General features: G+C 42.6%; 1 protein-coding gene across 10 annotated transcripts in view; it reads left to right on the top strand.

Annotated features, from left to right (window-relative positions):
- Positions 1-22,370, top strand: part of PSME3IP1 (proteasome activator subunit 3 interacting protein 1) — a 33,450-nt gene extending 11,080 nt beyond the window's left edge. For 8 of the 10 annotated variants that reach the window (XM_054669371.2, XM_063797179.1, XM_054669370.2 and 5 more), the window contains 6 exons: positions 1,269-1,410; positions 2,264-2,362; positions 2,766-2,888; positions 7,895-8,027; positions 11,058-11,122; positions 20,327-22,370. In XM_054669371.2, coding sequence (XP_054525346.2) covers positions 1,269-1,410; positions 2,264-2,362; positions 2,766-2,888; positions 7,895-8,027; positions 11,058-11,122; positions 20,327-20,544 — 780 coding nt within the window. In that variant the 3' untranslated portion in view covers positions 20,545-22,370. Of the gene's footprint in view, positions 1-494; positions 517-851; positions 970-1,268; positions 1,411-2,263; positions 2,363-2,765; positions 2,889-7,894; positions 8,028-11,057; positions 11,123-20,326 lie in introns of those variants that run through there. The other 2 variants (XM_054669372.2, XM_063797182.1) reach the window with 2 other exon arrangements.
- The last annotated feature ends 2,490 nt before the right edge of the window (positions 22,371-24,860 follow it).

Here is a 24,860-nt window from a genome sequence, read left to right as displayed (position 1 = left end):
CAGGAGAATCGCTTGAACCCGGGAGGCGGAGGTTGCAGTGAGCTGAGATTGCACCACTGGACTCCAGCTTGGGTGACAGAACGAGACTTCATCTCAAAAAAAAAAAAAAAAAAAAAAAAGGAGTAATAAGTAATATACACTCTGCTATCTTTATTTCCTTCTCTCCTCTTTGAAGAAAAGCTCAGGTAGAAATAACAGATTCGGTAATCTTCTGTGTCAAAATATGCATAAAATGGTTGAGGTGATTGTGGGAGTGAGAAAAGAGAAGGATTGAAGTTCAAATCTTAAATGGCACAGACAAGGGGTTTACAGGGAGGAAGGTCAGAAGAGATATAAATGAAGAGTCAGATTAGTATTCAGGAAAGTACGTGGAACTGAAGTTGGGAGATCTGTTCTTCCAGTCTCACTTTCTCCATTCATGATTTGTGCACCTTCCCTGCTATACAGACTGGACTTGATCACTAAGTCTTCAATAGCTGAGATTCTCCATCTTAATCTACTTGGAGGCAAGAGCAGGTGAATCAAGATAGTGTAATGTCTCAGAAACAGGAATTTCAAGAAGAAACAATGTCAGATGTTACAGAAATAAAGGAGGATGAGAGCTGGGAAAAGGATGGGATGCTCAGGAGGCCAATTTATCTAGATTAGAGGGACAGAGAAATAGCTGCAATATGAGATTTACTATGGAACACCAGGTAATAAGAATTATCCCAGGTCCTCTTGCCAACTATGTAGATAACATCGATGTTAATAAAAATTCTCTGATATGTCAGGAAAAATGTATTCATGTGCTTTCATCAATGGCCTATAAATTAAACTATTTGAGAATTTTTTTTTTTTTTTTGAGACAGAATCTTTCCCTGTCACTCAAGCTGGGGTGCAGCGGTGTGATCTTGGCTCACTGCAACCTCCACCTCCCAGGTTCAAGCGATTCTCCTGCCTCAGCCTCCTGAGTAGCTGGGATTATAGGTGCGTGCCACCATGCCTGGCTAATTTTTGTATTTTTAGTAGAGACGGGGTTTCACCATGTTAGTCAGGATGGTCTTGAACTCCTGACCTCGTGATCTATGCGCCTCGGCCTCCCAAAGTGCCAGGATTACAGGCATGAGCCACCGCACCCGGCCGAGAATTTTTTCAATTCAAAGTTGGAAGATAATTTTTAGTTTGTTGCTGGGTGAGATGGAGCTAAATCTCCTTGTTTCTCTTTAGAATTTTAATTGCAGTTCTTACTTGAAATGATTTTTTTTGTTTTTGTTTTTGTTTTGTAGATTGGTTGTTTCATTATGGATGGAGGGGATGATGGTAACCTTGTTATCAAAAAGAGGTTTGTGTCTGAGGCAGAACTAGATGAACGGCGCAAAAGGAGGCAAGAAGAATGGGAGAAAGTTCGAAAACCTGAAGATCCAGAAGGTATACTGTGACAGTCAGTATAATGGTCTTTAATCCACACAGCAACCCTGCAGAGTAGGTATTAATTGTCCTCACTTGGTTTTATTTATTTATTTTTTTGAGACGGAGTCTCACTCTGTTGCCCAGGCTGGAGTGCAGTGGCGCGATCTTGGCTCACTGCAACCTCTGCCTCCCAGGCTCAGGAGATTCTCCTGCCTTAGCCTTCCGAGTAGTTGGGATTACAGGCACCAGCCATCACGCCTGGCTAATTTTTGTATTTTTGGTAGAGATGGAGTTTCATCTGTTGGCCAGGCTGGTTCCAAACTCCTGAGCTCAAGCCATCCTCCTGCCTTGGCCTCCCAAAGTGCTGGGATTACAGGTGTGAGCCACCATGCCTGGCCAATTGTCCTTACTTTAGAGTTGAGGAACTGAGACTCAGGGGCGAAGTCACCTATATAAGGTCCTGCACAGCTGGGAGCAGAGCCAGCATACTCACATCCTGCTCCTTTTCTGCCTACCACACTTCCTTCCAAGAGATTCTGCTCCTCTCCTCCATCTATACAGGTGGATCCATGGTCTGAACAACTGAGAACACTGCTGCTGTGGAGGGTTTGGGCTGGCCCCTCAATCAGTTAACTGTCTCAGGCCATGGGCGCTATTGACATTGATAGTTGGCTTTGAGAACTGGTGGCCCCTCTCTGAGGTCCAAAGGGAAACTGGACTTTGTACTATTTTTGTGTTATCCACACCCTCAGATCATGCAGAGACTTGACTTTGTCTTTAAAACCTTTTGTGATTCCAAAATAATATGAAAACAATCTGAAGTATATATCTCCTCCCCGTCCACCTCTCTCCCCTCTCCTTTTCCTTTCAGAATGTCCAGAGGAGGTTTATGACCCTCGATCTCTATATGAAAGGCTACAGGAACAGAAGGACAGGAAGCAGCAGGAGTACGAGGAACAGTTCAAATTCAGTAAGCTTCAGAAAACAGAGAATTCAAGGGGCTCTGTGGGGTATTTTTGACGCACTTTTGCCTTGTGCAGCACTTTTCCTAACTAGCCGTGGAATTGTCTTGATTTTCGAGTCTCCGGATGCTTATTTGGTGGAAAAGAGACAGCCTTCAGCCTTCTAGACCACATTGAATATTTTTGTTTAGAGCTCAAAACACCCATTTTAATTCTATGGTAATATTTAGTAATGGGAAAAAATGCCTTGTTTTTTTTTATGCCCTGTTATCTATTCAAACGCCATGGTATTTACCAGCTCTTTTTTTTTTAATCCCCTGAAGAATCTGCTGCTTATTTAAAAAGGGGAAAGGAAAAATCTTATTTTTCCCTTTAGCCTGCTAAGTGTTCCTTGTTTAATTATTTCCTCAGAAAACATGGTAAGAGGCTTAGATGAAGATGAGACCAACTTCCTTGATGAGGTTTCTCGACAGCAGGAACTAATAGAAAAGCAACGAAGAGAAGAAGAACTGAAAGAACTGAAGGAATACAGAATATCCTTTGTACTTGGAGGAAAACCTGTAAGGTGTCCATTTTCTCATCAGCATCTATGGATGTTGTCTCCTCATCAACAGAAAGAGGGTTTTCTACCTGGTGATCTCTCAAGTCCTTTTGAACACTGATATTCCTGTGATTCTGAAAAGCTGGTAGTGGTTTGTGGAGTTTGTGTTGTGTGCAAGAGTGTTATAGTCAAAAGTCCACATCCTTCTTAGGGTTAACTCAAGGCATCAATCCTACTAGTACTGGGATTAGATTCTGACACAGGTGGGCAGTGCAGTCAGCTTCATCCAGGGGAGAAATTGGGCTCTGAGTTTTAAAAGAACATGTTTAGCAACTTTCCTATATTCTTAGTAAGATGTTCTCTAGTGGTATAGCATGCCCTGTCCTGATAGAAGGGCTGAGAAAGCAGCAAAGATGACTTTGCTCTGGATCAATGTTGCCTTTTGATCATCCACTTGAATGTCTTCATAGACATCCCAAATGAAACTTGGCTGAATCAAAATTCTCAATACTGTGCCACATCACCCCCACTCTCATCACACTGCCCTTCCCCAAAGTCTCTTCTTTTTCTGGTTCTCCCAGTCCCAGTAACTGGTAGTCCTATGCCTCCAGGTGCCTGGGCCAAGAACTGTTTCCAAAACGTACTCCAAATCTCTTGAATTGTTGGTATCTACTGCTACTGTAGTAGTAGTAGACTTTCTTCTCGACTCCTGTGACCATCTAATTGGTTTGTTTCTGCTCTCATCCTCAATAATCTATTCCTTAGACAAGAAAGGGAACTTTAAACACCATACATGGCATCATGTCACTTTTCTATTTGAAACACTCTAGTGGGTTCCCCTTACATTTAGACTAAAGTCTTACTCTGTATCAGGCCGTAGAAGGTTCTACATTATTTAGGCCAACCCGCCTCCTTCTTGCATCTTGAAGCCACTCTTTCTCATGTTGACTGTACTGCAGCCTGCTGGCCTTCTTTATGTTCTCTTTCACCATGCTTTCTGAGTCAATCTCAGGGCCTCAGACTTGCTGTTTCCTCAGCCCAAAATGTTCTGCCCTCAGATTTTGCAAGACACATTTCACAGCTCAGCCCTCTGCTCAGCTCTCCCTTTTAGAGACCTTCCCTAAGCACCCCACCTAAAATTGCTGTCGGTAATATCAATTTTTTTTTTTGAGATGGAGTTTCTCTCTTGTTGCCCAGGCTGGACTGCAGTGGCGCGATCTCGTCTCACTGCAACCTCCGCCTCCCGGGTTCAAGCGATTCTCCTGTCTCAGCCTCCCAGGTAGCTGGGGTTACAGGTGCATGCCACCACGCCCAGCTAATTCTTGTATTTTTAGTAGAGACGCGGTTTCATCATATTGGTCAGGCTGGTCTCGAACTCGTTACCTCAGGTGATCCGCCCACTCCAGCATCCCAAAGTGCAGGGATTACAGGCGTAAGCCACCGCACCCAGCAAGTAATATCATTTTTTATAGATTTGTCACTATCTGAAAGTTGTCTTTATTTGCCTACTGGTTTGTTTATCTCTTTCCTGCTAGAATGTAAAGTAAATGAGCTCCATAAGAAAAAAGACTATCTGACTTGGTCACTTCTGATTTCCCCAGTGCCTGGCATATAGTAGATTCTCAGTAAATATGTGAATAAATTAATAAATGATTCATAGGAGATATTAATAGGACCATTTATCTTCATGTGAGGAAGCTTATTTGGATATTTCAAGCTTATATGTTGAGTAACATCACTGGTGTAATCCAACAGGCTTCACGTCTAAGATGGACGACATTACTGTGTATATGTACTAGTTGGTATTTTCTTGCAGAGAATGTGCAGCACATTCCATTTTAAGAGTTACGTGGGAGGCCTGGACACAGTGGCTCACGCCTTTGATTCCAGCACTTTGGGAGGCTGAGGCAGGAGGATCGCTTGAGGTCAGGAGTTTGAGACCAGCCTGGCCAAAATGGTGAAACCCTGTCTCTGCTAAAAATACAAAAATTAGCCAGGCATGGTGGCTTGTGCCTGTAGTCCCAACTACTCAGGAGGCTGAGGCAGGAGAATCGCTTGAACCTGGAAGGTGGAGATTGCAGTGCGCCGAGGTCACGCCACTGTACTCCAGGCTGGGGACAGAGCAAGACTTTATCTTAAAAAAAAAAAAAAAAAAAGCGTTATATGGGAGAAGACATGGACAGATTCCCTGATTCCCTGGGAATTGATTTACATCAGAACTGGTAGGAAAAGACCTGGCTTCCAGTTCCAGTTCTGTTACTGGCATTCAGGTGCAACATGGAGATAGAAGCTCATGGGAAGTTATACCTCAATCTCAACTGTAGGATTGAGGCTGATTATTCTGAACTCCCCCTTCCCTGACCCTGATGACCCCAAAATAATATGTGTTTGTTTGTAGAGATAGGCAGATACCCATATTGTGTTGTTTCAGACACCAAGCTTTTTCCTCTAAGGAAATACATTCATTACACTTCTCACTTGAATGATATTTTGTTTTATGTTGGTAGACTAGCAAATAAGACATATAGTGTCCCCCAAAGCAGCATCTGGGGAGAAGTGCTGTTGAGTGTGAGATGCCCTTTGGTTTTCAATTAAAAGGAAAGAATGAACAGGGCAGCAGTGAGACAAAAGAAACCTTTGTGTCCTGGTAACATTGCAGTACAATGAGGCTCCAGGGATAAGGGCTTTAACTGGAAACTTGGAAAGTTCTGTCTAGAAAAACTGAAGAAAAGCAGGCCTTCCAAGTCACTGACATCTAATACACTAATCCCAAGCATGCAAGTAGCCAGAGACATGTTGAGATAGGAATTGAAGGATTAGACATTTGTTTATTGAAGCTCTAAGTTAGGAACTGTTTCTTGGCTTTGCTTGATTACTATATGATATGTTGTATAATAGGATACTTCTGAATACAAATAAGCTGTGGTTTAAACCATGTAAATAACAGAACTCTTGTTTCGTCTCAGGTTAAACCAGTATTTAGCAGTATTGTGTTTGTTAAAAAACGGTGCAATTTTAAGAGAATGCTGATCTAATGAATTTCTTGAGATTTTTGAGGTGCGTTTGTGTTTTTAAAGCATTTTGGGAGAAGAGGGGCTTAAGAAGGAAAAATTGCTTGTACTTTGCGGATCAAAAATAAGATTATTAACACCCCCTACCCCTAAAAGGTTAGGACTTTTCTTCATTTCAAAAGAATAAAAAGTTAAATGTTGGGTTTTGTCTATGTCGTGGTATAAATAATGTATAAATATATACATGCTTTTGTTGTGTTTTTTTTCCATTTTTTTTTTAATATTTAATATTGAGAGTTTTGAGAACTTCTGTCTCCTAATGATGGAGTTGCAGATAAAAAATCACAACATGCTAATTTTTTTTTGGCATTCTCTCCTAGAAAGATGAAATCTTTTTTTTTTTTTTTGAGACAGAGTTTCGCTCTTGTTACCCAGGCTGGAGTGCGGTGGCACGATCTCAGCTCACCACAATCTCTGCCTCCCGGGTTCAAGCGATTCTCCTGGCTCAGCCTCCCGAGTAGCTGGGATTACAGGAATGTGCCACCACACCCAGCTAATTTTTTGTCTTTTTAGTAGAGACAGGGTTTCTCCATGCTGGTCAGGCTGGTCTTGAACTCCCGACCTCAGTTGATCTGCCCACCTCAGCCTCCCAAAGTGCTAGGATTACAGGCATGAGCCACTGTGCCTGGCCAATCTATTTTTTTTTTTAAATAAAAATGAGTATTAACATTATCTATTTCCATGATGACCCTAAAAACATTAAATTCATTAAACTCATAATAGTACTAAGCATTATATCTAATTTCCATTGCATACTGCAAATATTTAAGGTAACTTGTGCCCATAAGAACAGAGTTAGTTGCCTGGAGAGTGATTAGAATTAGAATCGTAGGATTTCTGGAAAATCTTAGGATTTTCTCCATTGTTCAAAGACGCGTAGACAAATAACCTTAACCATACATCCTCTACTTCCACCCACCTTTTTGGGCTGATAATTCATGCTTCTTAGATTTCCTGGGCACTAGATGTCACTATTGTTCCAGGCACTAGTGCATCTTAAATAAGGACTTGCACTGTGTCAGAATACTTATCTGTTGTCTAAGACGTTTCAAGAGAGAGCATAAAATGGAGGGAGAAGTGGAGGGAGAGGAGGGAGGGCTGGTGGAGGGAACAAGTGAAAGTGACCTCCCCGACAAAAATATGGGGCCTTTCTTCACTTCAAAAGAGTAAAAAGTTGAGAGCCAGAGATTGGCATCAAGAACGAAAAACTGATGTTACAAGCGAACTGGTCATGCTTTTAAAAATAGCTTTTCAGTTCTTGTATATATGCACAGGATTTCTCATTAAAATCACCTTTGATTGTTTCTTGGCCTTTTGGCTAAGATCAAGTGTAAAATCACCTTCAGAGAGTGTTTAAAACAAACTTCCAGGCCTGTAGAGGTCTCATTCAGTAGGTTTGGGGCAGGGAGGGACTTGACATGTTTAATGAGCCTTGGGGTGATTCTGATGTTTCCTTGCACCAGTGGAGCAGGAGTTAGTCTTCGTGATGTCTAAGATTAATTGCCACTGGTAGTCAGAACAACATTCTGCAAAATTTGATTTAACCCTTGAAGGGGGAAGCATGTTTTCAGGGAAGCCACATTTTTTTTTTCTGTTTTCTTTATATTCCTTAAGATCTGTTTTCCTCATCAAGCATGATATTGGCCATGTCCTTGGTAATAGTGGGTTTTGTGGCTATGCTCAGATTTTCATTGAGAATCAGAGGAAAAGGTTGCTTATCTGTATTATTTTGGGCTTTATATGCTGTCTTCCTCCATGGTCTCTTTCATTTATCTTTGAATTGGCTGGATTTGACTGGCAGAATAAAGAAGGGTGGGGCATTTATTTAAATAAGTAGGCCAGACATTACATAGCACAGCCGAAGGGCTAGTGGGTTATATTTGTTGTCTTCCCTTTTGCTTAGTTTGACCCTTAACTGGTAACTCACAATAACCTCAAGAAGGTTGGAATTTCTCAAGAGAACAAGAAGGAGGTGGAAAAGAAACTGACTGTGAAGCCTATAGAAACCAAGAACAAGTTCTCCCAGGCGAAGCTGTTGGCAGGAGCTGTGAAGCATAAGAGGTTAGTCAGCACTCACACAACTCAGATTTCTCTCTGACCGTGTACTCTGAAACACCACTTGTAATGGAAGCCAGAGCCAACGCTTGCCTCGCGTGAGTCCTGGTGAAGTTCCCTTGGTGTGCTCACCTATCTCTCCCTTTCCAGATTTGGGGCCTTCTATAGGCTTTGACCCTCGTCTCTCTGATCACTTATTCAACAAATATAAATAATAGCTACTCTTCAGTGGGGATCTGCCACACCAGGCATTGTGTTAAGTGCTTCCTGTGCATAATCTCATGTATTCTTCAACAACCGTATGAAGTACAATTATAATCCCTGTTTGTAGATGAGAAGACCAAGAGTTTGAGAGGTTGAGACCCTACTTTGTGCAAGATCATAGAGAAATAGAGAGCTAGAATTCATTATTTGGGCTTCTGTCTAGAAAAATGAGGTAGTGAGTCTTGTGAAAGGATCTGTGTAGGGTGTACTGAGAGCAAGGAGGAGGAGCATACAATGCTGCTGGGAGGGTGTTGTGTGCATCTTCATGTTGGGGAGGTTGGGGGAAACCATTGGAAAGATGCTGATTAGGTAGGACAACTAGGGCTTTGACAAGCAACAAGGGAGAGAACAGTCTAAGCAGAGGGAATAGCTGCTGCAAAGGCATCCTGTCCTGAAAGAACATGGCAGCCCTGGCAGGGTTACAGACCTGGCTGTGGCTAGGTTTGGATTGATGTGGAAGTGATAGCACTGTCTCAAGGCTATGATAAGTTCTTTGCTATGTTTGCTCCTCCCTTTCCAAATCCTGAAATGTCATCAGAGTGATTGAATCTGGTCATTTAGATTTGACCCAACAGACTGTGGGCGAAATGATAAGTTTAAGTGCAGTCTATTAGGAAAATCAATATGATATATTGGCAACCAGCCATATGTTTTGAAGGGAGTGTATTGATGCAGTCTTGTGGTTTGGCACACCACCCATCTGCTGCAGATGTTCTTAGGAACACTGCCTACATGTAAAAATGTCATGCTGGTATAGCAACAGAGGGGAGGAGTTATCCTGAGAAGGGCTCGCTACCCAAACCATGAATTATTCCTTTCAAGTTCTCACATAAGCTTTCCTGCAAGACTAGGGACTCGCAGGATTTGGACCTGGGTCAGTTTTACTGGAATATGCCAAGGGAGGGCTCTCCAGGTGATCAATTTGTTATCCCTTGAGACTGCTCTTGGTGGTCGCAGAATGGGTGTTGTAACTGTTTCCCTTAGTTCTTAGATCACCTTTAGAAAAGGCTCTGTAGTAGCGTATTTGGTGACCTGCATATAACCCCTTTTGGGTTTTGAAACAACATCATTTAATGTTTCTTTGTGTAGTAAGGTAGTCTCCTGGGGCAGGAGTTCCTAATCTGTCCGACCCTGAGTTTATTGGAATCACCTGGGAGTTTGTTAATAATTTATATTCCTAGGCCTCGCACTAATTCTGGTTCAGTAAGTTTGAAGTGAAGTCTGGGAGTCGTAGTTTTCAAAGTTCCATGAGTGATTCTGCTGCCTGGTGAAGGTCTGGAAGCCATTGGCATGTATATGTCATGAAGCATAAGAACAAAACAAGCAGCAATTTCTTACCTTCTTCAAAGGAATATTCTTTACTGTCCTCTAGTTTATTCTTTTATTTATTGTTAGAAAAAACTGTCAGATACCTAGTTCATGAATGTGCAGCCTTTTTAGTTATGAGCATCTGAAGCTATAAATTGTCCTTAACTTTCATTGTATATGAGTTTTATATTTCCTTCTAAGTATTTTAAAATATCCATTATGATTTCTTCTTTGACTCAGGAATTATTTAGAAATGTATTTTTTAAATCTCCATATTGAGGTAACAACCATATTTCAGTGAGGGGGAAGATAAGCCTTCCCCCTCGCCACACACATTTTAACACCTTATGATGATATATATATATATATAAAACAGTGTCTTAGAGGCTGCAAAATATGTTTCTCTTTTGTCATTGATTTCCAACTTAATTGCATTGTGGTTTTGTATACTCTGATTCTCTTTTCTTTTTCTTTTCTTTCTTTTTCTTTTTTTTTTTTTTTTTTGAGCTGGAGTTTCACTCTTGTCGCCCAGGTTGGAGTGCAATGGCGCAATCTTGGCACACCTGTGCCTCCCGGGTTCAAGCGATTCTCCTGCCTCAGCCTCCCAAGTAGCTGGGATTACAGGCATGCACCACCTTGCCTGGCTAATTTTGTATTTTTTGTAGAGACAGGGTTTCACCATGTTGGCCAGGCTGGTGTCAAACACCTGACCTCAGGTGATCCGTCCATCTTGGCCTCCCAAAGTCCTGGGATTACAGGCGTGAGCCACCGCACCCGGGCCTCCCACATAAGTCTTAAATGGAACCTGCTGTGCACTCCCTGCAAGAAAATACCAACTAGTACATACACACAGTAATGTCCCCAGTCTTAGAGGTGACTTCAGTATGGTCTGTTGAACACCACAAACTAGACATTATTTTTTGATACAGTATTTGTTTAGATTTATATTTGTATTTGCCAGTTTATTTGTTCACCACCCCTTCCTTCTGGGGTCCCTTCCTTCTGGGATCATTTCTTTCTTCATTGAAATACATTCCTTATACATGCTTTTAGTGAAAATCTTCTGGGTGACTCTCAGAATCTCTAGCATGTCACTAAAGATGTTTTCTTCAATCTGTAATTACTAAATGTTTGTCATTTATGAACATGTCTAAATATTCTTGAAATCCATCTGTGGTTCTAACCAATTTGAGTGATAAAGACGTCCAAGAATCTGAAGTTGAAGTGATGCTTGATACAGTGCTTTATTTCCCGGATTTGTCAGGAGTTTAAATTGTCTTTATGACTGATGAGGCAATTGGAAGGAGATTAAGAATCTGAAATGAATACTTTTCATTCATTTTTATCATCCCAGCCTCTTGAGACTGCCTAAGACCCATATAAATAGTTATTGGAGCTCCTGATTCCCTAAGCTTTGATCCACAAGATTGGACATGGCTCAAGTCACCATGTGTTTTGTTACAGCTCAGAGAGTGGCAACAGTGTGAAAAGACTGAAACCGGACCCTGAGCCAGATGACAAGAATCAAGGTGGGTGGCAGCCTTCATTACTTCCTTGTACTCAGAATACACATGAACCACAGTAAAGGGCTGTAATGCATTGCTTCTGCAAATGAATGCATTTCTGTCTTCAAGCAAGCCTACCTATGCTTAATTTACCCAACTTTTTTATGCCAGGCAGGATTTTATTACCAGGCAAGAGTTTATACCAGGCAGGATTTTATACCTGCAAAAGTTATTATATTAGAAACCAGTGAAACTGATCAATGAAAATAGTACTCTCCCAGGAGTGCTTACCAGGCCCTGGTCATACCACCTCTGCTCACAAAAGGTGTTTTTCTGTTTCCCCCAAATGTCAGGTTTCTTGATTTCACCTGGTTTGCTACCAGTGGGAGGTAAATACCTGGCTTCTGCTCATTGTTGTACTGGATTGAGCCTAGAAGCTTGATACAATCTCAAGGAGTATACTTCTTTGGTTTTTACTTTTATGTGATGAAATCTGCCTCTGTATTAAGAGGCAAGAACTTGTAAGTGAAGGTGAATGTTACTGGGGCTGGATTAGGGATGAGAAATTCGAGTGTGTTTTCAGTTTTATTCTAACTCCATGTGGGATTGAGACTCTGAACTAAATTCCATCGATCAACAGGGCTTACATTAATTTCTCTCAAAAAAAGATGATGCTTTTTAATATGCATCTACTAAGCACCAGTGGTGGTGGTCTGTTGCTGTTACCCTTTTGGTCCAGAACCTACTTTTAAAAAGAAGAGTCTGGGGGAAAAAAAAAGGAGCCTGCCTTTTACCCGTATCTCTTCCATCTAGTTCTCCTTAGAGGGAAACAGAATTATACTTTTTTTTTTCTTTTTTTTGAGATGGAGTCTCACTCTGTCGCCCAGGCTGGAGTGCAGTGGCTCAATCTCAGCTCACTGCAACCTCCGCCTCCTGGGCTCAAGTAATTCTCCTGCCTCACCCTCCCGAGTATTTGGGATTACAGGCGTGCGCCACCACACCTGGCTAATTTTTGTATTTTTAGTAGAGGCAGGATTTCACCATGTCGGCCAGGCTGGTCTTGCACTCCTGACCTCAAGTGATCTGCCTGCCTCGGCCTCCCAAAGTGCTGGGATTACAGGAGTGAGCCACCAAGCCCAGCCACATTTCTTATGTAGCCATCAAGAGCTATTCTATGCATGTGCAAGCAATTGTAAATATGTATCTTTTAAATGCTTTATTATGGATAATTTAAGCAATATTCAGAAGTTGGGATAAGTATAATAAACCCCCATTACCAAGCTTCACTGATTTTTTTTTTTCTTTGTAAGGTATCTCCTACAGGAAAGACTGTCAACAATTTTTTTTTTTTTTTTTTTTTTGAGACAGGGTCTTGCTCTATCACCCAAGATAGAGTGTAGTGGGGTTATCTTGGCTCATTGCAGCCTCTGCCTTCCTGGTTTAAGCAATTTTCATGCCTCAACCACCCAGGTAGCTAGGACTACAGGCATGTGCCACCACGCCCAGCTAATTTTTGTATTTTTAGTAGAGACGGGGTTTCGCCATGTTGGCCAGGCTGGTCTGGAACTCCTAGCCTCAAGTGATCCACCTGCCTCGGCCTCCCAAAGTGCTGGGATTACAGGTGTGAGCCACCACACCCAGTCAGCAGTTTTTAACACATAGCCAATTTTATTTCATTTATATCTCTCAACTGTAATATTTTGTGACAATTCCAGACATTATATCATTTCATTCATAATTCTTAATATATGTCTCTAGCAAATATAAGTTCTTATTTTGTTTCTTTGTTTTAACAATTACAATACCATTATATTAATAATCACAGGCCAGGCGCAGTGGCTCATGCCTATAATCCCAACACTTTGGGAGGCTGAGGCAGGCAGATCACCTGAGGTTGGGAGTTTGTGACCAGCCTGACCAACATGGAGAAACCCTGTCTCTACTAAAAATACAAAATTAGTCGGGCTGCTGGCTATGCCTGTAATCCCAGCTCCTCAGGAGGCTGAGGCGGAAGAATCGTTTGAACCTGGGAGGCAGAGGTTGCGGTGAGCCGAGATTGCACCATTGCTCTCCAGCCTGGGCAACAAGAGCGAGACTCCGTCTCAAAAATAATAATAATAATAATCACAGTAATTACCAAATGTTATCGAATATTAAGTTAGTATTTTCTCCAATTGTCTCAAAAAGGTTTTTTCTTTTTAAAAATTATGATCTTGGCCGGGCGCGGTGACTCCCACCTGTAATCCCAGCACTTTGGGAGGCCGAGGCGGGTGAATCACGAGGTCAGGAGATCAAGACCATCCTGGCTAACACGGTGAAACCCCGTCTCTACTAAAAATACAAAAAATTAGCTGGGTGTGGTGGCGGATGCCTGTAGTCCCAGCTACTCGGGAGGCTGAGGCAGGAGAATGGCGTTGAACCCAGGAGGCGGAGCTTGCAGTGAGCAGAGATCGCGCCACTGCACTCCAGCCTGGGCGACAGAGGGAGACTCCGTCTCCAAAAAAAAAAAAAAATTATGATCTTAGCAAGGACCAGACATTATATTTGGCTACTATGGCTTTTTTTAAAAAAAGTATTGAGGTATAATTCACATACCATAAAATTCACCCTTTAAAAGGATACGACTCAGTGGTTTATATTTTTAAAAAATCAGTTGACCATAAATGTGTGGGTTTATTTCTGGACTCTCTTCTTCCACTGAGCTATATATGTCTATCTGTATGCCATTAGCACACAGTCTTGATCACTATAGCTTTGGAGTAAGTTTTAAAATTGGGAAGTGTGAGTCTTCCAACTTGGCTCCTCTTTTTCAAGATTGTTTTGGCTATTTGGAGTCTCGAATTTCCATATGAATTTTGGGATCAGCTTGTCAGTTTCTGCAGAAAAGGCAGCTACGATTTTGATACAGGAATTGTTGGAATCTGTAGATTAATTTGGCAATATTGCCATCTTAGCAGTAGGCTAATATACCTTTTAATTTGAATTTAATCTGTAAGTTCTTCCTTTCTAAATTTATATTTTGTTTTCTTTGTATTTTATTTGTGGAGAAACTGGGTCTTTGTTCTTTAGCATTTCTCTGGCTCTAGATTTTACTGATTGCATCCCCATGCTGTTTCCTGCTACCTTGTGTTTCCTGTAAAATGGTAATTTGATCTGGAAGGTTGATCAAGTTGGTTTTTTCGGCAAGAATACATTATATACTGTTTTCATACTTTCATTGTTAGTAGTATTTTAATCTAACCTACTCTGTTCATTGCTTAATTCAGCAGTTATTGTACCTTGGGAATCATTGCATAATTGGACATAGAGCACTTCCTCGTTCCTTTTTAAGGCTGTGTAGTATTGTATATTGCATGGGTATATCATTTATCCTACTTTTTAATTGATGAACACTTAGATTGTTTCATTCTTTCCCTGTTCTGGTGTTTCAGTAATAATCCTGCACATGCATAATTTTTCACATGCACAGATCTATCAGGTTAAATACTTTGAAGTAGACTTGATAGGTCAGAGAGGATATACATTTGTAATTTAGGTAAATATTGCCAAATTGCCCTTCAAATAAGTTATCCCAATTTATACTTCCATCAGCAATTTTGGAATTTTTCACTGACATCTTTTTAATAAATAGGAAATTTGCTTAAATAGGATAAATGTATACTGTATATGTGTATACACACACACACATAAAGCTTCATAGGAATATTTTTCTTTTAATTAATTTTTTTTTAGAGATAGGATCTCACTTTGTTGCTTAGGCTGTAGTGCAGTGACTATTCACAGGTGCAGTCATGGCACACTACAACCACAAACTCCCAGGCTCAGGTAATCCCCCACGTGAGCCTCCTGAGTAGCTGGGGTTAAATGCTCTTGGCATAGGAATCTTAAATGTATTTCTACAAGTAAGCTAGTCGCTCTTTATATGGTACTTATTTCCTGGTAGGAACTATACAAATGAATCAGTGGAAAGGAAAACTTGTGTGGATTCTTTGAACTATCTCAGGCAGACAGCTGTGTTTCAGAGCCATCTTTTTGTCATTCTAAATCCCTTCTTCCTACTCCTGCATTCTTGCAACAGAAACTAGGCAGGAAGTGTCCTCCTTTGCTAGGAATTAAGGCTCCACAAGAAGAATGCTCCCTGAAGCTTGCTCCAGCCCTGTCCTTAGCAGTGGGAGGATTTCCTCCTTGGGCCCCTATGACTCTGATAGAAATTCAGGCTTCCGCCAGCGAAGATTTTGAACTTAAGCACTGAGCAGAGCCAGTGAATGCACAAGTTGGCCCCATCTACTCCCAAGTCACGCATCTGTCTGAATACTAAGAACATTCTCTATTAGTAATTTTCTGTGTTAATTTGGTATGACAATGTAGTCCTGCAAATGCAGAAGTTGGCAGGAAACTTCACCAAATGGGTGAGATCAGAGGGCACCATTTTGTTCTCTTTGGACAGTTAACTGCTTTTGGAATGAAATTTGTCAGATTTGCAATCTCTTTTCTTTCTTGAAACCTCCTAGATAATTGGGGTATTTGGTCTCTTCACTTAAACTCTTCTGATGCCACAGTGGTCCAGATTCCTTGATTATATTTCTGTAGCTAACTTCCATTCTTCCGTTAGGCCAGTTCTCTACCCCCACAGGCACTCTGACTTTCATCCTTCTTTTCTATGTAAAATAGAACTTTAAATTCCATTCGCCCTTGAAATATGGTCATGTGCCACATAACGCCATTTTGGTCAATGATGGGTGCATATATGATGGCGGTCCCATAAGATCATAATATCGTATTTTTACTGTGCCTTTTTCTATGCTTAGCTATGTTTAGATACACAAATACTGACCATTGTATTACAGCTGCCTACAGTATTCATACAGTAACATGCTATACAGGTTTGTAGCCGAGGAGCAATAGGCTATATACCATGTGGCCTACATGTGTAGTAGGCTATACCATCTAGGTTGTATAAGTATTCTATGATGTTCACAACAATGGAGTTGTCTAATGATGCATTTCTTAGGTCATATTCCCATCATTAAGCAGGGGTGTCTGTACTTGATAAAATGAAATACCTCATTCAACAATTTCACATAAATTAGTTTTCTAGGTAACTGATCTATATATCCTTTTAAGGTTTTTTTTCTTTGTTGGTTTGTTTTTTTATTTTGAGACAGTCTAGCTCTGTCACCCAGGCCGGAGTGGGGTGGTGCGATCCCGGCTCACAGCAACCTTCACCTCCCAGGCTCAAGCGATTCTTCTGCCTCAGCCACCCAAGTAGCTGGGATTACAGGCGTGTGCCACCACGCCTGTCTAATTTTTGTATTTTTAGTGAGACAAGGTTTCCCTGTGTTGGCCAGGCTGGTCTCGAACCCCTGACTTCAGGTGGTCCACCCGCCCCAGTCTCCCAAAGTGTTGGGATTACAGGCGTGAGCCACCACGCCTGGCTGGTTTGTTTTTTTTAAACAACCAAATTTTTCTAACAGAATGCTGAAAGTATCATTCTATCTGGTATACATAAGTACTACAATGTATTTTTAAGTCATGAATGGTATAGTTTGATGTTATGTTCCAAATGTTAAAAGAGCATCACATTTTTATACCCCTTCCCCCCAAATTAGCCATTTGCAATGAAACTGCAAACTGTCTGACACATTTTCCTGCATTCTGATTTCTGACCCTTGTGAATGCAAGCCTGCTCTGAGCCAGGCCCTGTGCTATATGTCCTGGGGGTGGAATGGTGATAAAAGAATGCTTGCCTTCAAGGGGCTTACAGTTAGTGGAGAATACACACAAGCAACCCCTCTCATCTTCTACAGCCTTCTTAGCTTTAATACTGGGATGCTCTTGGGGTTACAGAGATAAATGGGACTATTCCTCCCTAGTTTAAGGGCTCAGGATGTTCTTTGAATTTTTGTATTTGCTTTTTTAAAAAATTGTCTACCCAAGCACAGCTGCATTTTAAAAAACTGTCTGAATTGGTAATATATGCACATAATAAAACATTTAGGCCAGGCTAGGTGGCTCATGCCTGTAATCCCAGCCCTCTGGGAGGCTGAGGCGGGAACATCACTTGAACCCAGGAGTTTAACCTGGGCAGCATAGTGAGCCTTATGTTCTTAAAAAAAAAAAAAAAAAGAAAAAAAAGAAAAGGAAAAATTCAAAAGGGACAAAAGAATGTGGAGTAAAAAGTAAGTCTCCCCCATTTTCCAGCCACTCATTTCCTTTCCCCTGAGCAGCCTCTGCTACCAGTTTTTATTTATTGTTCTCAGACACTGACATGCATCTACATGGGCATGGCCACTTTGCCCCAGATTGTAACTTTCACACACTGTCCTGCTCCTTGCCTTTTTCATTTAGCACAATATCTTGGGGATCATTCAATAACAGTACACACAGAGATGCTTTCTTCTTCTTCTTCTTCTTTTTTTTGGAGATAGGTTCTCGCTCTGTCACCCAGTTTGGAGTTCTGTGGTGCGATCATGGCTCACTGCAGCCTCAGCTTCCCCAGTTCAAGTGGTCCTCCTACCTACCTCAGCCTCCTGAGTAGCTGGGACTACAAGTGTGCACCACCACACCTGGCTAATTTTTTAAATTTTTTGTAGAGACAGAGTCTCCCTGTGTTGTCCAGGCTGTTCTCAAACTCCTGGGCTCAAATGATCCTCCTGCCTTGGCCTCCCAAAGTGCTGGGATTACAGGCATGAGCCATTATGCTCAGCTACTTTATTCTTCTTCATGGTTGAATAGTAGTCCATTACTTAACTAGTCATCTATTAATGGACATTTTGGTTGTCAGTACTCTTTTGCTACTATAAACAGTGCTGCAATGAATGTTCTCTTATGAACATCATTTAAGTTCGAAGAACTTTGCCAAATTTCTCTGTACTCCCTGAACAGCAAATGAAGTTTGCTGTTCCTAACACGTTCCCTCCTAATATATTGTTTATCCCGTTATGTTTAAAATTCATCTGTTTCTTTTTCTTTGAGTTGTTCATGTTTTCCATTCACTTTTCTATTTGGTTGTTGGTTGTTTTTTTAACAGATTTGGAAGAACTCTTAGTATCTTAAGGAAATTTGCTTTTATGATAGTACAAGTATTTGCTCCTGCCTTTTTTTTGTAGCCTTGCTCTATCTCTGTAGCCACTGTCGGCTTTCATTTTACTTTTCTCCATCTCCGTGTTTTAACATTGCTTATCTTTGGCAACTTCCTTTTCCCTTCTTAGAGCTTCTTGCACAAACAAGCAAATACATTGATCTCCTGAACTTTGTGTGTGGGCCGTTTGATATCTCTTCTAACTGCTCAGTGGTATTGTTTGCTTACTCCTGGTTTCCTATACTTGGAACTGTGTATTCTTTTCACATTTACTTGAGGTGTCTGGGTAAATGAGGTGTTAGTGCATCTAAGGCAAAACCCTAGAAGGTAGTATGCTTGTCAGCCTGTGGCAACAAAGTATGAACTCCAACCCTTACTCTGCAGTGAGCTCAGGTTATCATTTTCGTATGTTCTCTTTTGATTCACGTTTAGTTTCACATTTTCTGCCCTAAGCAACCTACAACCTTGCCAAGTCATTTGACTTTCCTCATCAGTAAAATGGGGATAATGCCTATACATCAAGTTGTAGTGATTAAATAAGGCCGGAAACATTTCAGGGAAGAATGGAAGGGCTGGAGTAGAGTTCTTAACTTTTCCTTTCGTCTTCAAGTCCTGCATTTTCTTTTCTTCCTCCTCCTTCTTTCTTTCTTTGTTTTGTTTGTTTGTTTGTGTGTTTGTTTTTTGAGACAGGGTCTTGCTCTGTTGCCCAGGCTGGAGTACAGTGGTGCCATCATAACTCACTGTAACCTTGAACTCCTGGGCTCAAGCAATCCTCACATTAGCCTCACAAGTAGCTGGGACCACAGGCACGCACCACTATACCCGACTAGTTTTTTTTTTTTTTTTTTTTGAGGCAGTGTCTTGCTTGTTGCCCAGGCTGGAGTGCAGTAGCGCGATCTCAACTCACTGCAACCACTGCCTCCTCCTGGATTCAAGCTATTCTCCTCCCTCAGTCTCCCTAGTAACTGGGATTACAGGCACGCGTCACCACACCCAGCTAATTTTTTGTACTTTTAGTAGAGATGGGATTTCACTGTGTTGGCCAGTGAACTCCTGACCTCAAGTGATCCACCCACCTTGGGTGGTCTTGACCTCCTGACCTCAAGTGATCCACCCACCTTGGCCTCCCAAAGTGTGGGATTACAGGCATGAGCCACCTCACTTGGCACTGTCTAATTTTTCAAAACATTTTCTCGTAGAGATAGGGCCTCACTATGTTTCCCAGGCTGGTCTTAAACTCCTGACCTCAAGTGGTCCTCCTATCTCAGCCTCCCAAAGTGCCAGGATTATAGGCATAAGCCACCATGCCCAGCCAAGCCCTGCATTGTCTAGATTGAGGTCTTTGTCATTGAGGTGGCAGAGTAACTGTGGGTTTCCTGTAAGAAAAAGAGTCCCAGCTCCTAGGTGACATTCTGCATGGCCTTAAAATGTTACCTGACAGGCTTCAGTTTTCTCATTTGTAAAAGAACACAACTGGAAAGCAAAGGTTGTGTTAAATTGGTTTCTGAATTGCTCCTCTCTCCCACCTGGGAAAAGCGGCCCTTCTTAATAAAGAACGTTATTCTGGTGAGTCCTTCTGAGCCTATTCTAGTCCAGGGGGCTACCCGATTTTTTAAAATGTTTAAAAAGAAAAGAATGTTATTTTGTAGCTGATGTTTGGCCTTAAAATTGTATCTGTGCTAGCTGGCTTATTGGTCAGTAAATAAGAAATGGTGTAATACGCTGAGAACTTAATGGAATTGTTAATATTGCTCACAGTGTCTCTCTTAATCTGTTTTCAGATTCTCACGGCTGTGTGAGCACAGGGAAATCAAAGCACTCTAGGCTACACTCCAGAGTAGCTTGTTCTCCAACTCGGATTTGATGGGGAACAAGAGAGTGTAGTCAGGCTCTGGGGTTAAAAAGACCTTGATTCAAGTCTCAGCTCTGCCCCTTTACTTTCAGAAGTCCTTTCACCTCCTGGAGCCTCCCTTCCTCCTTCAGTTTCCCCATCTCTAAAACGAGGGTGATGATAGTATTGGCTGCATAGCGTTGTTCTAAGGCTCCTCTGTGGGAAAATCCCTTGGTACAGTGCCTGGCACATGGTAAGTCAGTCCCCAACTTTGGAAAAGGGTGATGAAGTGACAGTCTTTCCCCTTTTATTGCAGAGCCCTCATCCTGCAAGTCTCTCGGAAACACCCCCCTGAGTGGCCCCTCCATCCACTGCCCCTCTGCTGCAGTCTGTATCGGCATCCTCCCAGGCCTGGGTGCCTACTCTGGGAGCAGCGACTCCGAGTCCAGCTCAGACAGCGAAGGCACCATCAATGCCACCGGAAAGATTGTCTCCTCCATCTTCCGAACCAACACCTTCCTCGAGGCCCCCTAGTTTCTCCGTCCCTACACAGGGAGCTCCTCCCCAAGGGTAGATCGGACCGTTCATGCTGCCTATAGGCATTATGTCCCTCAAAAAAAAACTCCTTTGCCTGCATCCTGTGTACAACATGACATTTTTAACCAATCCAATCTAAAAATGTGCCAGAATCCACCTGTGGCCCGAATCGTGTTTGGTTCCTCTTTCTACTCCAGTGCAGATGACCAAACCTGTCCCGCTGCCACTTTCCTCACTGATATTGGGAGGAGGGCAAGGCCCAGCCGGAGTTCCACTAAAAATGCCCCAGGAGACTAGGCACCGGCTGGCTTGCCAAAGGGTTTGGGTTTTATTGCTTTCTGTTTTTTCTTTTCCCGACAGCACAAAGAAGTAAGGGCAGTTATTGGACAGGTGTTATTTAAACATTCTATTGTAAATGAATGTGTTGTTTGGTTCTACTGCATTGTGGAGCATGTGGGGGAAGAGAACTGACCCAGGTAATGAAATGGAGCCCTTCCCTGGAACTAACCAGTCCTTGATGTTGTGTGACTAAGTAAAGATGATAAACCCCATCTGCTGGGGGTGTCACTTCACACTCGGCATGCATTGTGAAAGCTTTCCATACCCTTGGCCATTCCCTCTCTCCTCTCTCTCCAACCCCATTTATGCAGGAAGGGACTGCTAACAAGAACGCTTCCATCTCAAACCTTTTCTCTGCCTGGGAAATTATTTTATGTTTGTTTTTGAAATAAAGGATTTAGTTTAAGATTCTAAATTTTAGAGAAACAAACGTAGGCCTTGTTTACTAATAGCCAGACATCAGAACTGCAGGTAGGTATGTTAATGAGATGACTTATTTCTGGCAGCTCCTGGAATCCTAATATTGTAAATGAGTGGGACACACTTGCATATTGTGACTATATTCTATTGAGGCCCTTCTCTGTTTAATGCATATTATACTTGTGCTTTTAACTGTGGAATCTATTTCTAACCTAAAGGTGCTGCCCTAGTACTTTTCTTTGCTGCCTCTGCTGCTCTTTTTCCTTTCCAAACAGCAACTCTGAGGCCATGAGCAGCCAAAAACTAGAGGTACTGCTCCACCTCGTCTCATAAAGGGAAACGGGCTCATCCCTTGGATTCTGGAGGAGGGAGAGGGAGATGGTGTGGAGGCCTCGAGGACAGAGATAGACATGAGCTTTGACAACAATCTGTAGGCTCTCCTGCTTTAGAATAAGCATGTACCGTTCTTTATCCATTCCCCTTATTCCTACATCAATTGTTTTTACTTTCTTGGGTGTGAGACTGAGTGAGACACACACAAAATGTGTTGACACTGTGATGCCGGCAGGCAGAGCAGCCACTGACTTTGAACGTGGGCAGAGAGGCCCCTGGATCTCATCCAGCCCACTCCTTTTCCCCTTCCAGTGCAGTGACACTCTGGTGCCCGTTGGCAGATGGCGACTTCCCTGCACCCATAACTGATGCTTTGTGAATTCTTCCTCCTTTTCAGAACTACTCTGTGCTAATTATTCTGCCAGTATGGGCGCATCAGCTCCATCCTGACAAACAAGACATTCAGGTAAAACTTTGTAGGCACCTTCTGCTTCTCTGCTTCATTGTTCCTGTGATAGTCCTGTTGTTATTACAGCATGTACCCAAAACAGCCTCACATTGTTACAGGAGGCAGGCCAGGACATCAAAGTCACCATCTTTATGTGGCATGACTCTTAAGAGGCCATTACTGTACCTCATGGCCTCTTGATGTGGAAAGAAGTTGACAGAGGGTTGCAGGGTTTAAAAACATCCATTAACATGAAAGCTAATAAACCTGTCAGAGAACAAGATCTTGTTTTTCCTCTACTGAATATTGTGCTTCCACCTCTCCCCGTGTCTCTCAGCTAGATTGTGTTGAGAAGGTTGAGTGAGACTCTTCAGACTGTGACTTACCTTCTGGTGTCTCAGGAGAGACTGAGAATCACTGGTGATCATTGCATCATATTCCATTGTCCCCATCAGCACAGAGCTCTGGAACTGAAACAGAGCTTCTGTAGAAACCACAGCTAACAAAGCAGCGTCTGATCTGACCAACAGAGGAAGCAGCCTTGGAAAGTATCTAGTGTAGACCTTGAAGTTCAAACCCAAAGGAGAATAGAATAAACAGGGCTGGAAGGAAACACTGCTTTAAACTGTAAAGTGTAGTACTCCTGCCTTAATAATTGGGATTTTATAACTGGGTAATTACGGGACAAAAACAAAGTTTGGCATGGGTTTCTTTAAGTTCGCGTACTTTGTCCTGAGTGGTAGGATTCTTACAATTCTCCAGCCATGTGAGGGAGAAAGCTAATAGGAATCCTACTGCCACCTCTATATGGGGAGGATTATCTAGCTTGTGTCACCCACCTGGGTGGAAAATGAGTGTGATATTCAAAGCGTCTATTTTTCCATCTGTAAAAACCAGGGAAACTGATACGACTAGACTGAAAAAGGTGGCTGGCTACCTACTTGTGTATATCTTCCCTGAATCTAAGGATGCAAGAGACTGAGAGCTGGCTCCCCAAATCCAGAGGGGTGGGGCGGAGGGGGGCTTCAGCTTTTTTCAGAATCATTCTGGACTGGGAGTCAGGAGGCCCTAAGTCGGGTGACTTAGTGCCAGGCATCCTCATTTCTTTCACTCTAGCTCCTGAGTTCTTCCTGTCTGGCTTCCTCCTTCCCACCCAAGAGAGGAGCTTCATTTGCCTAAGCCCTTCCCCACTGTTTCTGCTGCTCCTCCCTGGGAACTCAGCCTAGTTCCACCATAGTGGTTATGAGTTAGGAGCCAGCTGTGACTAGCTGTGTCACTTGGGCAAGGTTAGTGTGACCTCTCTGGACCTCACTTTCCTCCTTGGTAAATAGGAATAACACTACCAATTTCCTAGGGAGATAGAGATAACCTAGATTAGGTGCTAGGTGTGCGGTATCAGACACACAGTGTTTAGTAAATGGTGGCCACCCTCAGTGCTGTTACCATCAGCCCTCCCTTTTTTCTGGGTGGCATAGCCAGAGCTTCCATTATTGGTGATTTATGCAGGTTTATCCATTCCACTGGCATTCCTCAGTTGCAGCTAGAACACTGGCATGGGTGAAGGGTCAGATCTGGTCGTCAAAGCTCCAACCACCAGCTTTTGCTGTATGCTTCCCTTTTGGCTAAATGTTAATTGCTTAGGCACACCCGGTTCCTTGGCGCGGTTGTCCTAGCCATGGGTATATGGCTCAGCTGTCATCTTAGGCCCCTCCAGAAAAACAGCTCCATGGCAGTGCAGATTATCTGGACTTGGGTATTTTCTTGGTTTTCTGGCATGCCCAACCCACTTAGGCGTCACAGGATGGAATGCAAGTTCTGCTCAGTGGGAGGCTAGGATCTTGGCAACACTTTTGTAGTCACAGGTTGAACAGAGAAACCAGTCACACATTTGTGCTTTAGTGACAGTGGCAAGGGCTGACATTTTGCTCCCTTACCTGCTGGAGCAGCGAGCGGTTCGGAGAGAGAGGGAGCCTCACAGTGGTAACGGCAGAACATGGCCCCAGCATCAGAGCTTTGCAGAGGGGAGAGGCAGAAAAACACTGAGGGACAGCCATTCACCTGTGCTTTATACTGCAAGCTGGTCTTCCATTACTATTTTAGTAATAGTCATGTACATCATTGCTTGTGTTGGTTTCTTTCATTCAGTGTATACTGAGAGCTTGCTATGTATATGCCAGGGTGTTAGGGGCATTTGTGCGTTATTTTTGTGGACTCTAGTGTCTTTCATTCTGGGGGAAAAAAGTCCTGTGAAGCAGCCCTTCTCTATATTTTACAGGAAATCAGAATTCCTAGGAGCTCAATGGCTTGTCTGAGGTTGCATAGCTAAGTGACAGAACCAGAATTTTCATTTGAACCAGAATTTTCATTTGAGCCTTTAAGTCTGGCTTTCTGTGGTTTCAGTGAAACTTCTAAACAAATGCCAGTGCCCAGGCCTCCGTGGAGGGGATTCAAGGGTAAAGGAGTCTTTCTGGCTGGATTTCCAAGTTCACTTTTCAGCCTGCTATCCATGTGCAGGAACCAAGTAGCAGCACCAAAGCTTGGATTTTTACAAAAGTGATTTGGAGCCAGGCGCCGTGACTCATGTCTGTAATCCTAGCACTTTGGGAGGCCGAGGCAGGCGGATCCCTTGAGGTCAGGAGTTCGAGAACAGCCTGACCAACATGGTGAAACTCCATCTCTACTAAAAATACAAAAATTAGTCAGGCAAGGTGGCGTGCGCCTGTAGTTCCAACTACTTGGGAGGCTGAGGCAGGAGAATCACTTGAACCCAGGA

Source organism: Pan troglodytes, chromosome 18 (assembly GCF_028858775.2).
Source record: "Pan troglodytes isolate AG18354 chromosome 18, NHGRI_mPanTro3-v2.0_pri, whole genome shotgun sequence".
Taxonomy (NCBI): domain Eukaryota; kingdom Metazoa; phylum Chordata; class Mammalia; order Primates; family Hominidae; genus Pan; species Pan troglodytes.
Note: the sequence above shows the minus strand (reverse complement) of the source record. Positions and strands in the feature narration are given on the sequence as shown.